Source organism: Ambystoma mexicanum, chromosome 6q (assembly GCF_040938575.1).
Source record: "Ambystoma mexicanum isolate Mex_15411 chromosome 6q, UKY_AmexF1_1, whole genome shotgun sequence".
Taxonomy (NCBI): Eukaryota; Metazoa; Chordata; class Amphibia; order Caudata; family Ambystomatidae; genus Ambystoma; species Ambystoma mexicanum.
In genome coordinates this window covers 981,229,768-981,242,551 of record NC_090937.1, presented here as the reverse complement: position 1 = coordinate 981,242,551, position 12,784 = coordinate 981,229,768, and the positions used below count along the sequence as shown (strand labels likewise).

Sequence of the window (12,784 nt, the reverse complement as noted above, 5' to 3'; positions counted from 1 at the left end):
GAGCAGAAGAAGAGGGTCGTTGCACTGCCCGGGAAGAAACCAGCCGCGGAGTCCTCCGGTTAAAGGGTTGGTGCCGACTTTCGCGGTATGGGGGTAAAGTGTGGTATTCCGGTTGCCGGGGTGCTTGGCACAGGCAAGGCGGCCACGAGATACCTCAAAGAACGGAAAGAAGGCGAAAACTGGTTGTCCCCACCAGTCAAGGGAAGGAGCCACTCCGTTAAGAGTTCTCCTCGGTCGTCGGGAAAAAGTGGTGAGACGGTTCAGCAGGGCTCCACCGGGTGGTGTCGTCGAAGCAGGTCGGCTCAGCTCTTCCCTCGTCGGATTCTTGGTCCTGTGGCGACTTCTGAAGTCCCAGTCCCCAAAGCCCTGCTTTTATGCAGCAAACCCCCATTCACCCAGCCTAGCTGTCACTCAACCATGCTAAGTGGTGAGCCGGGCGGCTCACCACTTGGGCCAATCAGGACGGAGTGCGACTTGAGTTACCAAGGTAACTCAGTCCAGGGTGCCTAAATCCCCCTCCACCCCTCCTAAGTACCCCAGACAGAGTGGCACCACTTTGGAGGGCTTCTGTGGAGAAGCCCGCCAAAAGTGGAACAAAGGGCTCCACTTTGGGTCAGAGTTACAGAGGCGAACACCAACGCCATTTTAGAATCAAGTTTTGGCAAAAAGTCCCAACCGGAGTTATAAAAATAAATATATAAACCGGTGGTATGTTTAAGGCTACCGTAAATAAATAATTAAATGTGTTAGCCTAAAACAATGGGAAATCCCATAGGGAAATATTCGCGGTCGAATATAAAAAGTAGTTTCCACTGCCACCAGCCAAAACTCGATCAGGGGGGACGGAGACGTGCCCCCTCGACTAACAGACCCTGGGGCAATCGAATTGCCCCAGCCAGTACGTCCACAATATGATGGTTTGTACTGGTTCTGTTCAGGATTCAAGACTAGCAAAGTCTTTGGTGACTTTACATGCCCTGGGAGACAGTAGTCAGTCCCAGGGTATGGAGTCTATGTTGGGGAGTCCCTAGGACACCCCTGGGTCACGGCACAGAGGGTGCTGTGTGACCCACATCACAAAAATACATGAGGCCCTATGGAGTAAAAGACCCCATAGCCCATTCAACACAAGGTTTAACCAAGAAAACACACTTCAACATGTCCAAGAGTGAGGGTAAAAGAGTCTCACTCTTGGCAGGAGAAAAAAATTAAACCCCAGAAATCCAGCAAAGCTGCTGGGGGACTCACTAGGTAGGGAAATTCAGCCTAAACAGAGAATTCTCCCTAACACTCGCCCCCCCCAGACTAAGGGACAGGAGGATTTAATCCACTCCTGGATGAACCTCCTACCTCTAGTCGATGATATACATCCTAGAGAGTCCATCAGCATTTTGATGGTGACACCCTGACCTGTGCTCAATGGTGAAATCAAACCCTTGCAGGCAGATTGACCATCTCAATAGTTTTGGATTTTCCCCTTTCATTTGCATTAACCATCTCAAGGGTTGGTGGTCAGTCTGAATAACAAAAGTAGAACCATACAAGTATGGCCTAAACTTCTTCAGTGCCCACACAATAGCAAAGCATTCTCTTTCGATAGTTGCCCACCTTGTCTCAGGATCCTTCAGTTTCCTACTGATGAAGCAAATGGGGTGCTCCCTACCCTTCTCATCCAGTTGGCTTAGAACTGCACCTATACCTACATTGGAAGCATCAGTTTGTACAATGAAAGGTTGGTGGTAGTCAGGAGCTCTCAATACTGGAGCCTGGCAAAGAGCTCTCTTCAGTTTTTCAAAGGCCTGATTGCACTCCTCATTCCATTTCACCTTTTTAGGGAATTTGGGAGAGGAGATTACATTCAGTGGAGAAGCTATGGTCCCATAGTTCTCAATGAAATTCCTGTAATACCCAGTGAGGCCTAGAAAAGCTCTCACTTGGGTTTGAGTAGTTGGTGTTGTCCAATTTTGCACAGCTTCAATCTTGCTGGGCAAAGGCCTTATTTCTCCACCTCCTACCTCATGTCCAAGGTAGACCACTTTACTTTGACCAATCTGGCACTTACTGGCTTTGATTGTCAAATGGGCCTGTTTCAGAGCCTGCAACACATGGCCTAGGTGGTTCACATGTTCTTCCCAGGAGTGGCTGAAGACTGCAATGTCATCCAAGTATGCCATGCAGAAATCTTCCATCCCAGCCAGAACTTGGTTCACCATCCTTTGGAATGTGGCAGGTGCGTTTTTCAGTCCAAAAGGCATGACCTTAAACTGGTACAAGCCAACTGGGGTTGAAAATGCAGTTTTCTCCTTGGCATGGTCTGTCAGGGCTATTTGCCAATAGCCTGACGTCAGGTCAAATGTGCTGAGGTACTTGGCTGCACCAAGTTTATCCACCAACTCATCTGTCCTGGGCAAAGGGTGGGCATCAGTCTTGGTGACTGCATTTAGAGCTCTATAGTCCACACAGAATCTCAAGTCTTTGGATCCTGCCTTTGGTACTAACACAACTGGGCTAGACCATGGACTAGTAGAGGGTCCTATTACCCCGAGATCAAGCATCTTCTTGACCTCTTCTTTGATGTGGGCTCTGATATGTTCTGACATTCTGTATCCTCTGCTTTTGACTGGCAGACAGTCACCAGTGAGTATCTCATGCTGGCCCCAAGGGGTCAAGCCTGGTGACAGTGAGAACAGGGAGGCAAACTGATTTAACATAGATTTGCACTCCTCTTGTTGCTCAGGTGTCAGGTCTGAAGAGAGATTGACTCCTTCAACTTTTTCATCTAAAGGTACACCTCTGAGGAGATCAGGGAGAGATTCACTCTCTTCCTCCTCTGCAGCTGAAGCTAGGAGCAAGGCTCCTACATCAGGTCTGGAGATGTAGGCTTTTAGTCGGTTGGTGTGGAAGACTCTAGGAGCTTCCCTGGGTCTGCCCAGATCCACCAGATAGTTGACCTCTCCAAGTTTTCCCACAACCTTGAAGGGTCCCATCCATTTGTCTTGCAAGGCCCTCTGCCTTGTTGGGAGCATAACTAGAACAAGCTGGTCTTGAGTAAACTCAACCATGTTAGCCTTCTGGTCGTGCCAATGTTTGACCAGGGCTTGACCAGCTTTCAAGTTGTCACTTGCTTCTGCCATCATGTGTGACATTCTCCTCCGGAGACCTATCACATAGTCAGTCACTCTGACTGGCTTGAGGGGAGGAGCACCTTCCAACCCCTCCTTAATCAGGGCCAATGGACCTCTGACTGGATGGCCATAGAGAAGCTCAAAGGGAGAATAACCTACTCCCTCCTGAGGGACTTCTCTATAAGCAAAGAGAAGGCATGGCAGTAGAAGGTCCCACTTTTTCTTAAGGGGTTCTTCCAAAGCACCTATCATGCTCTTCATGGTTCTGTTAAACCTTTCAACCAACCCGTTTGTCTGAGGGTGGTAGGCGGTTGAGAACTTGTAGGTAACTCCACAGGTTTTCCACATGGCCTTCATGTAGTGGGACATAAAGTTTGACCCCCTGTCAGAGATTACCTCCTTAGGAAACCCAACCCTGGTAAAAATACCAAGGAGGGCCTTAGCCACAGCCGGAGCTGTAACAGTCCTCATAGGAATGGCCTCCGGGTACCTAGTAGCATGGTCTACTACAACAAGGATAAACCTGTTGCCTGAGGAGGTTGGAGGATCAAGGGGACCAACAATGTCAATCCCTACCCTCTCAAATGGGACTCCCACAACTGGGAGAGGCACTAAAGGTGCCACATTCTTGGAACCGACCTTACCAGAAGTCTGGCAGGTATGGCAGCTCTTACAATATCTATCTACTTCGGCCCCCATCTTTGGCCAATAAAAGTAGAGTGAGAGCCTTTCCTTGGTCTTCTTGAAACTCAAGTGGCCAGCCAAAGGTATCTCATGGGCTAGTTGTAAGAACTGTTGTCTGTTTTCCTGTGGGACTACAAGGCGTTTGTAGTCTCCAGGTTCAGACTCAGTGGGTTCACTGTAGAAGAGGCCATCTTCCCAGTGCAACCTATACTTCCCAGGCTCTTGCCCATCAGCTTGAGAAGCTGCTTGGTGGCGGAGACCCTCCAGAGTTGGACATTCTCTTTGCCCCTTACGAAAAGCTGCCCTGCTAGGCCCACCTTCTGCCAGTAAAGACTGCAGCTCAGGATGGTCCTCAGGGTCCAAATCTCCAATAAGGTTGGGGCCTCCTTCTAGCTCTTCCTCAGAGTCTAGCTCAACCACACAGGGTTGTACCTCCCTCTCAGCCTCAGCTGGAGGTGGAGTTACAGGTGTAACTTTGGACAACCTAGGGGAAGTCCTTGTTGGAAGCACTGGAGTGCTTGCTGCTGGCTTTTTCCTAGGAGTCTTGGGTTGCCCCTTTGCTCCTGATCTGGTAGTTACTGCAGTAAGTTGCTCCAGTGGTAGAGGAGTGATTTCTGTCATCATCTCCTGAGATAACCCTCTCAGGGTTTTCTCCCTTGCAGGTTTTGTGAGTTCCTGAAACCTTTTGCTAGGAGGTCTGGGGGTATGAGATACAACTCCAAGAGCTTTGAGGTCATTACCCAACAGAACCCTACCTGGCACTTCACATTGTACACTGACAGGTATTTTTACAGCCATATCATTACATTGGATGAGAACTGGTAACTGGGGACACATCTGCACAGGCCCACCAGCTAACTTGGTGAGGCATTTGGGTGCCTTAGCAACATCCTCTGCCTTGAAAAATGATTCATCCACCACAGTTATGCTGGCTCCAGTGTCCCTAATGGCAGGAGTCTCCTGACCATTTACCTGGACACTGTCCTTATAATACTCTTTAGTATTATCTGGGATAGAGTTATAGACATCTAAATTCTGTTGCTCCCACAACCCCAGAGAGACTAAAGAAACACTAGCTGAGACTCCAGTGGGTTCATCAGCTAGTAATAGAAAGTTTCCACTTGCCATGGGTACTTCCTCTTCGGGAGCGAAGGCTAAGGAGGCAAGCTGGACCCCTGAAGGTTTACCCTTACATCTGGGATCTCCTTTCACATGGTCAGTAGCCTTACAAACAAAGCATGAGCCAAAGGCTCGCTGGAATGGAGGCTTGTTCTGACCCCCTTCTGGTCTGGGACCAGAAGGTACACTAGCCTGATTTGGTTTCCCTTGTGGCTTACCCTTATAGTTTTGTTTGGGGCCCTCTTTGGAATTTGTAGTATTAGAATTCTCTTTGGAGTCCTTCTTAGACTGTTTTTCCCCATCCTTCTTCTGAGTTACCCCAGAATCCTTGTGAGTGGCCCTGTTGGCAACCCACAAGTCAGCAGCCTTAGCTAGCTTCCGGGAATCTAATTCCCTGGAATCAGCCAAGTGTTGTCTGAGCTCAGGAGAGCAGGCATCATAAATAGTCTCCAACATAAACAAATTCTTCATACCTTCATAAGTGTTCACCTTGTAACCCTTAATCCATCCCTCTAAGTTTTTCAAACATTCATTCACCCAGGTAGCCCAAGGGGTACCATCATGCTTTTTGAGGCTCCTAAACCTCTTAAGATACTGGGAAGGGGTCTTCCCAAACCTAGCTATCAAAGCTAGTTTCACACATTCATAGTCCTTCCTATCCTCTTCCCCCATCTCCATTACCACATCAGTTGCAACAGGGGGAAGCCTAGAGAACAACCAGGTGAGTAAGTCATTTCCTGTGATGTTCTGGAGCCCATGATTATATTCAAACAGAGACAACCAATCCAACACATCCAACTTAGGCTCATACATACCAACCAATTCTTTAGGCATCCGGGGTCTTTTAGGACTGGAACTTCTAGAGGAGCCAGAGAGAGAAACATTCTCAACAGATAATTTCTTCATTTCTAAGTCATACTTGAGCTCCATTTCCCTTAGCCTTAGTTCTTTGTCAGTTTGAGCATTAAGTTTCTTATACTCCAATTCTAGCTTCATTTTCTCCAGTTCAAAGTACTGAGGACTAAATGTGGGACCTGGTAAAGGTCCAGTAGGTACAGCAGGTAGAGCAGGCAGAGGCCTAGGGGGGACAGTTACAACAGCCTCACCCTCCTCTTCTGACTCTTCCTCAGAAACATCAACATTTTGCTCCATGTTAACTTCAACACTGTCATCTACAGTCGCTGGAGTGGTAGGTTCCTCTGAACCATCACCCAGACTTTGGTTAGCTAACAATCTTTCAATCAGCTCCATTTTCTTGCCCTTAGTCAGGAGATCCTTATGTTTACAGAGCACTCTTAAACAATCAGCAGTTTTGGCTGCAAGGGACTCTTGACTATAGCTTTCTATAACTGACATGTTAGAGGTTTTACTTTTTCAGTGCTAAGCTTTGTGGTTAGTTGCACTAAGGTATCTAAAGCACAATAAAATGTATACTCAATACAAATCCCACCGCTGTACACCAGTGTTAGGCAGAAACCTGTGCAGTTCCCTTGGGGAACACTGCAAAAGATTTAAGACTACAGGTAGAGCAGTAAACCCCTTTGGTAGCAGTCTGTACCACCCAGATTTACCTGGTAGCTGTGGCTGAGCAGTCAGACTTCTCTCAAGAAGAGTTAGGCAGTATGTAAAGTATACACAATATGTACCAAAACACAATAGCACAAGCAAACACTGACCAGAGCTTGGTTTCAAAAGTATATAGTTATTTATTTAAAATACACATAAGTTAAAAACACTCTAGCAAAAATATAGTAAAAGTACTTCAACACAGTTATAATGAAAGTAGATTCAATCCTTTCTCCTATCTAGACAACTCTAGGTAAAACACCACTTAATTAAAACAGAGGTGAGTGCTTAACGTTAGATGACACTCTAGTAGTTTCCAAGAAAGGGAGAGAAAAAGCAGAAATGGGTTAGACACACCACTCTAAGGTCCAGAGCACTTGCAATAGGCTTACAGAAGAATAAAGTCACAGGTGAGCAAAAGTCACTAGGCAGGGCCCACTCTTAGAGTAGCCGGAGCGAAAATGTGCCCAAGATCACACTGTTAGTTAGAGATTCAAAGTCTTGCAAAGAGTCAAAAAGAGGTTAGAGTGGCTCAGAAAGTTTAGCCAAAGTGTCCCAGGCACTCCCAGGTTCGAAAGCCGGGGACTAAATCTACCCCGTACAGTCGGTAGCAAGGGAAGCCAGGCAGAACACAGTACCTTAAGCGGAAAGGATCCTCCAGCGGTGGCAGTTGTTCCAGGCAGTGGCAGCAGGGCTCGACGTCGGTCAGGGGAGAAGAAGTTCTCGCTGAAGAGCAGAAGAAGAGGGTCGTTGCACTGCCCGGGAAGAAACCAGCCGCGGAGTCCTCCGGTTAAAGGGTTGGTGCCGACTTTCGCGGTATGGGGGTAAAGTGTGGTATTCCGGTTGCCGGGGTGCTTGGCACAGGCAAGGCGGCCACGAGATACCTCAAAGAACGGAAAGAAGGCGAAAACTGGTTGTCCCCACCAGTCAAGGGAAGGAGCCACTCCGTTAAGAGTTCTCCTCGGTCGTCGGGAAAAAGTGGTGAGACGGTTCAGCAGGGCTCCACCGGGTGGTGTCGTCGAAGCAGGTCGGCTCAGCTCTTCCCTCGTCGGATTCTTGGTCCTGTGGCGACTTCTGAAGTCCCAGTCCCCAAAGCCCTGCTTTTATGCAGCAAACCCCCATTCACCCAGCCTAGCTGTCACTCAACCATGCTAAGTGGTGAGCCGGGCGGCTCACCACTTGGGCCAATCAGGACGGAGTGCGACTTGAGTTACCAAGGTAACTCAGTCCAGGGTGCCTAAATCCCCCTCCACCCCTCCTAAGTACCCCAGACAGAGTGGCACCACTTTGGAGGGCTTCTGTGGAGAAGCCCGCCAAAAGTGGAACAAAGGGCTCCACTTTGGGTCAGAGTTACAGAGGCGAACACCAACGCCATTTTAGAATCAAGTTTTGGCAAAAAGTCCCAACCGGAGTTATAAAAATAAATATATAAACCGGTGGTATGTTTAAGGCTACCGTAAATAAATAATTAAATGTGTTAGCCTAAAACAATGGGAAATCCCATAGGGAAATATTCGCGGTCGAATATAAAAAGTAGTTTCCACTGCCACCAGCCAAAACTCGATCAGGGGGGACGGAGACGTGCCCCCTCGACTAACAGACCCTGGGGCAATCGAATTGCCCCAGCCAGTACGTCCACAATATGATGGTTTGTACTGGTTCTGTTCAGGATTCAAGACTAGCAAAGTCTTTGGTGACTTTACATGCCCTGGGAGACAGTAGTCAGTCCCAGGGTATGGAGTCTATGTTGGGGAGTCCCTAGGACACCCCTGGGTCACGGCACAGAGGGTGCTGTGTGACCCACATCACAAAAATACATGAGGCCCTATGGAGTAAAAGACCCCATAGCCCATTCAACACAAGGTTTAACCAAGAAAACACACTTCAACATGTCCAAGAGTGAGGGTAAAAGAGTCTCACTCTTGGCAGGAGAAAAAAATTAAACCCCAGAAATCCAGCAAAGCTGCTGGGGGACTCACTAGGTAGGGAAATTCAGCCTAAACAGAGAATTCTCCCTAACACGGGTCGAGAGAAATACCTACTAATTACAGACCAATAACTTTATTGGACGGAATTGGTCAAATCTATGCCACCGTATTGCAAAAGAAACTGACTGAATGGGCAACTTCAAAAAACATCATTGACCCAAGACAAACTGGATTTACAAAGGGTACAGGAACAAACCTCAATTTGTTAATTCTATCGCTGATGAAATGGTACACAACAAAGGCCAAAGAAAATCTTTACCTTACCTTGCCTTCAAAGACCTGAGGCAAGCGTTTGATGGAGTCAACCGCAACAAGCTTTGGGGAAAACTTAAAAAATGGCAGTGCCCAGACTCAATACTACAACCAATAATGGCACTACATAAGAATACTACAACAAGAGTAAGATTAAACACCCAAGGAGCCCTGTCGAAAGAAATAAAAACAAATAGGAGTCAAGCAAGGGTGCCCATTGGCGGCAACGCTCTTCAAACTATACATTGCTGACCTTCAGGAAGAACTGAAACAGATAAATCATCACCCCCAAGTCTAAATAACACAGAGGTTCCGACAATATGTTATGCTGATGACTTGGTGTTTCTTAACCAAACAAATAGGGCTACAACATCTACTAGCCGGTTTACAAATTTACATGGATAACAATGACCTAATAATAAACACTAAAAAATTCAAAATCATAAAAATTGGAGGGAATAAAAGAGTTACAACAAAAGACTTCAAATGGAGAATAGGTTCCCAGACACTGGAAACTGTGAAAGAAATTAGTTACCTGGGAGTACCCTTCAACTCATCGATCTCGGAAGAAAACTGGAAAAGAGATCTTACGACAAAGGTAAAAATGCTGTGTTCACAAGCCAAAATCATAAATGCCCGCTTTGGGAAATTCTCTTTGATACAACAAAAAGTCACGCCAATATAAACCTACGGTGGAGAAGCTGGACTGAACGTAAGCTGGAAGATATGGGATTCACTAGAAAGCACATTTTGGAAATCATTACTAAATGTTCCAAGATGTTTGCCAATTTCTTCAATAAGAGCGGAATTAGGTTTCCAGTCACTGCGTTCGATCATCTGTTGGAAATCATTACTATTACTGAGAAAGATCCTGGTAATAGATGGGATGATTGGTTCCAAAATTCTGACAAGAAGTGGTATAGGTAAAAGTGGGGAACTACGGAACAAATGGAACGAAACTTGGAGTGTGTATTTAGACGACATTAACTGAAATACAACTGAACTAATAGAAAACCCTGAAAGAGTAAAAAGAAAATTAAGATTCCAACTGGATAAAAACAAGAGAAATTAAAATATCATACGAATTAACGAAACGTGGAAAATGCAAGTCTGAAAAGAAATACCTTACCAGAATATCTACGATACTTTCCAAGTAAATTTCACAGACATAAACTTCTCGAGATTCGAATGGATGTATTGCCAACGAATGGCTACCTACATAGTAGAGGAAAGCGCAGAGTGAACAATGGAGACTGCTGTTTTTGTAATGAGAGACACTTATGAGCCAGTGAAACATCTTCTCGTAGAATGTGACGCAGTATCAACAGAAAGATACAAAATATTATCCAAACAGTTAAGACTTTTTAAAACAAGATCGATTGAGGATTGGTGGAAAGAATTCCTGCACGGAAATAACATAAGATTAACATGTGCAGGAATGAACTTTATCGAGAAAATACTGGGAGATCTTGACCAATACGAAAACACAAAAGACAGGACTCAAGGACTCATTGGTTAATAAAAGGAGAAATTAATGTTTTTTGTTATCCTTATGAAAAAGGAGAGGAGTGAAAGTATTTTGTGTAACGTTTTAATTTTCTAAACTAATTCACAATAAAAAAAGGCATGCAGAGTCTTCTGACAACCGATTAAGAGGGGTCCAGTTTTCAACATCACCCCGTCTCCCCCCCACACTCCCCACCCAAAGAAAGCTGAAGTATGTACTCCATGGCTGTTGTGGTAGCTTGGCCTTCATGTCCACAGCAAACCTGAACACTGAGGCCCACTACCAAAGGAGTGTTTTCAGAGTCAGCCAGCAACTTAAATAGAAAATGAAGGCGTTTGAGGGCAATGGGGGAGAGCTTGGTTCCCAGCGCATACATGCTTTGATGCATCGAAGCTCACTTTGCTCATGGCAGTTATTTGACTGCTTCATTTCTTTGGCTGTTTTTGCGAGTTCACAGTTGTCACCTATACAAACCTAGACGGGAATCCGAAATCTCATGAAGACCAGAAAGTCAGTGGCCCTGAATGATCTGAAGAAGGGAAAGCAACTCCTCAGGAGTGGAAAAGATATGGCGTACATGACAACTTATTCCATTAGGGGCATGGCTTGTGAAAATGGAACAATGGTGTTTACTCTGAAACCTGCCACTTATAAGGCTTAAAGTACAGCTGTTTTGCAAACAAAGGCTAGTGAACTCATGGAATCTCCTACTTCAGAAGGGTGGTGAGAGTAAAACCAAACACCAGATTTGAAAAGGACTACAGCAGACGCAGGAATATTCATAAATTGTAAGCAAAGACTGAGATAGTGAAAAAGAATCAGCAAGGTTTTGAAGGTAGGTAATTGACTGACTAAATGGACAATATCTATGCATATATGTAAATAATGAATACATAGGTTGTACCTTTTTGGCATTGAATGTCAAATGTTTGAATATCTTATGTGATTGTTATGTTGGGGTTCTACCTTTGAAATATTGTAATGCTTGGTTATTTGTCTGTTTATTTTTGCATAGGGCATTTCTACATAACGATGACGGATATGATGGATGATTTACATGCAGGGGGTGACGTTACAGATGCCAGAGTGTTTTCTTCCAAGATAAAACCGTAAGTGTTCTATAATGTAATGCATCCTTAAAATTAAGGAATCGCCACAGTGTATCAACTCGGAATATGTTTCATATTAACTTTAAAAGATCAGTTAACCAATTCTGCTTAACTGAATTGAGTTTTCTTATTTGTGCCTTCAGATTTCCAAGAGGTGCTGATTTTAACATTGTGGTATTGATTTATGCACATTTAAGTACGTTTGCACACTTTTTTTTAAAACTAGAACTGTCTTTTTTTAAATTATTTTTTTTATGTTAATGATCGCTACCCTAATGGTCAGATTACAAATGGAGAAACCAAATTGCTGCAGGAAATTAAATTGACTGGAGAAGCTGATTGGAATGCTGCAGAAACCAGCTAATTGACAATCAAGTGATATACCGGAGGGCAACCCCCACCAGGCATAGGAACTGGGGAAAATATGAATACATGGACATAAGTTCCTAGCTGTTTATACGTTTGTAGACATCTCCTTACCTCATTGTGGCCACTGACTGGCTATTGCAGGAGTGCAATCTCTGCATCAACTGTTTAATAGCGGAAACCGTAATTAATCCACATTCCAAAATTGAACAAATCATACACAGAGATGTAGGTCTACTGCTCTTTAATTTTACGGTCAGCCAGAGGGTTCACATTAGAGGAATCGCATTGAATTAATCGCAAACATTCTGTACCTGACGTCATTCATAGAACAATTTTACATATCAAACATCATTCAAATCACTTGTTCAACTAAAATTGTTTTCCTGCAAAGAACAGGACCTTTTGTAGGGCACCCTAAATTAGTTCTGGCATTCTTTCCAGGAACCCGTATTGTGGCTTATTCGTTGGACATTTGTATGGTGCCTATACAGCAGAAAGTGTTTCCAGGTGACAAAAGGGGAGGGGTAACAGGGGAGGATAAAACAAGAAACGGTCGTACTAGGCCTTGTGACATTCGGATCTTGCAAGTGCAGTAAATAAAGTGCAGGGCTGGGGCAGGTTAAGTGCGCAGAGAGGCACTGGTAAGGGTAAAAGTGAGAGGAACAGGGGTGGACCAGACTCGGTAGGCTAGTCACGGAAAAGGTGCCCGAAGGCATGTGCTGGTAATGGGGTACTGCGGAAGACTAAGGAGGAGGGCCTGGACCCTGTAGGACTCAGAGACCAGGCAGCCAATCGTAGCATGGGGGCTGGGGGGCACTAGTGGGTGGGAGAGGGAAGGAGTAGAAAGTCTTGATGAGTTTTCAGAACTCAAGGAGATCCGGCTCAAGTCTGAGATGGGCAGAGAGGCCATTCCAGAGGGAGGCTCCTGCCGAGGAAAGAGATCTACCCCCACACTCTGCTTGGAGGAATGTTTGAGCTGCAGAGAGTTAGAGCTAGAGGACCAAAGGTATTTAGAGAGGGAAAGTTGGGTATAGTATGGTCCCAGGCTCCGGAAAGCATCATGGA

General features: G+C 45.4%; 1 protein-coding gene across 3 annotated transcripts in view; it reads left to right on the top strand.

The window, feature by feature from the left end:
- CASP3 (caspase 3) overlaps positions 1-12,784 on the top strand; it is a 741,803-nt gene that overhangs the window by 351,783 nt on the left and 377,236 nt on the right. For all 3 annotated transcript variants that reach the window (XM_069631494.1, XM_069631496.1, XM_069631495.1), the window contains one exon: positions 11,257-11,350. In XM_069631494.1, the coding sequence (XP_069487595.1) occupies positions 11,274-11,350 (77 nt within the window). In that variant the 5' untranslated portion in view covers positions 11,257-11,273. The remainder of the gene's footprint in view (positions 1-11,256; positions 11,351-12,784) is intronic.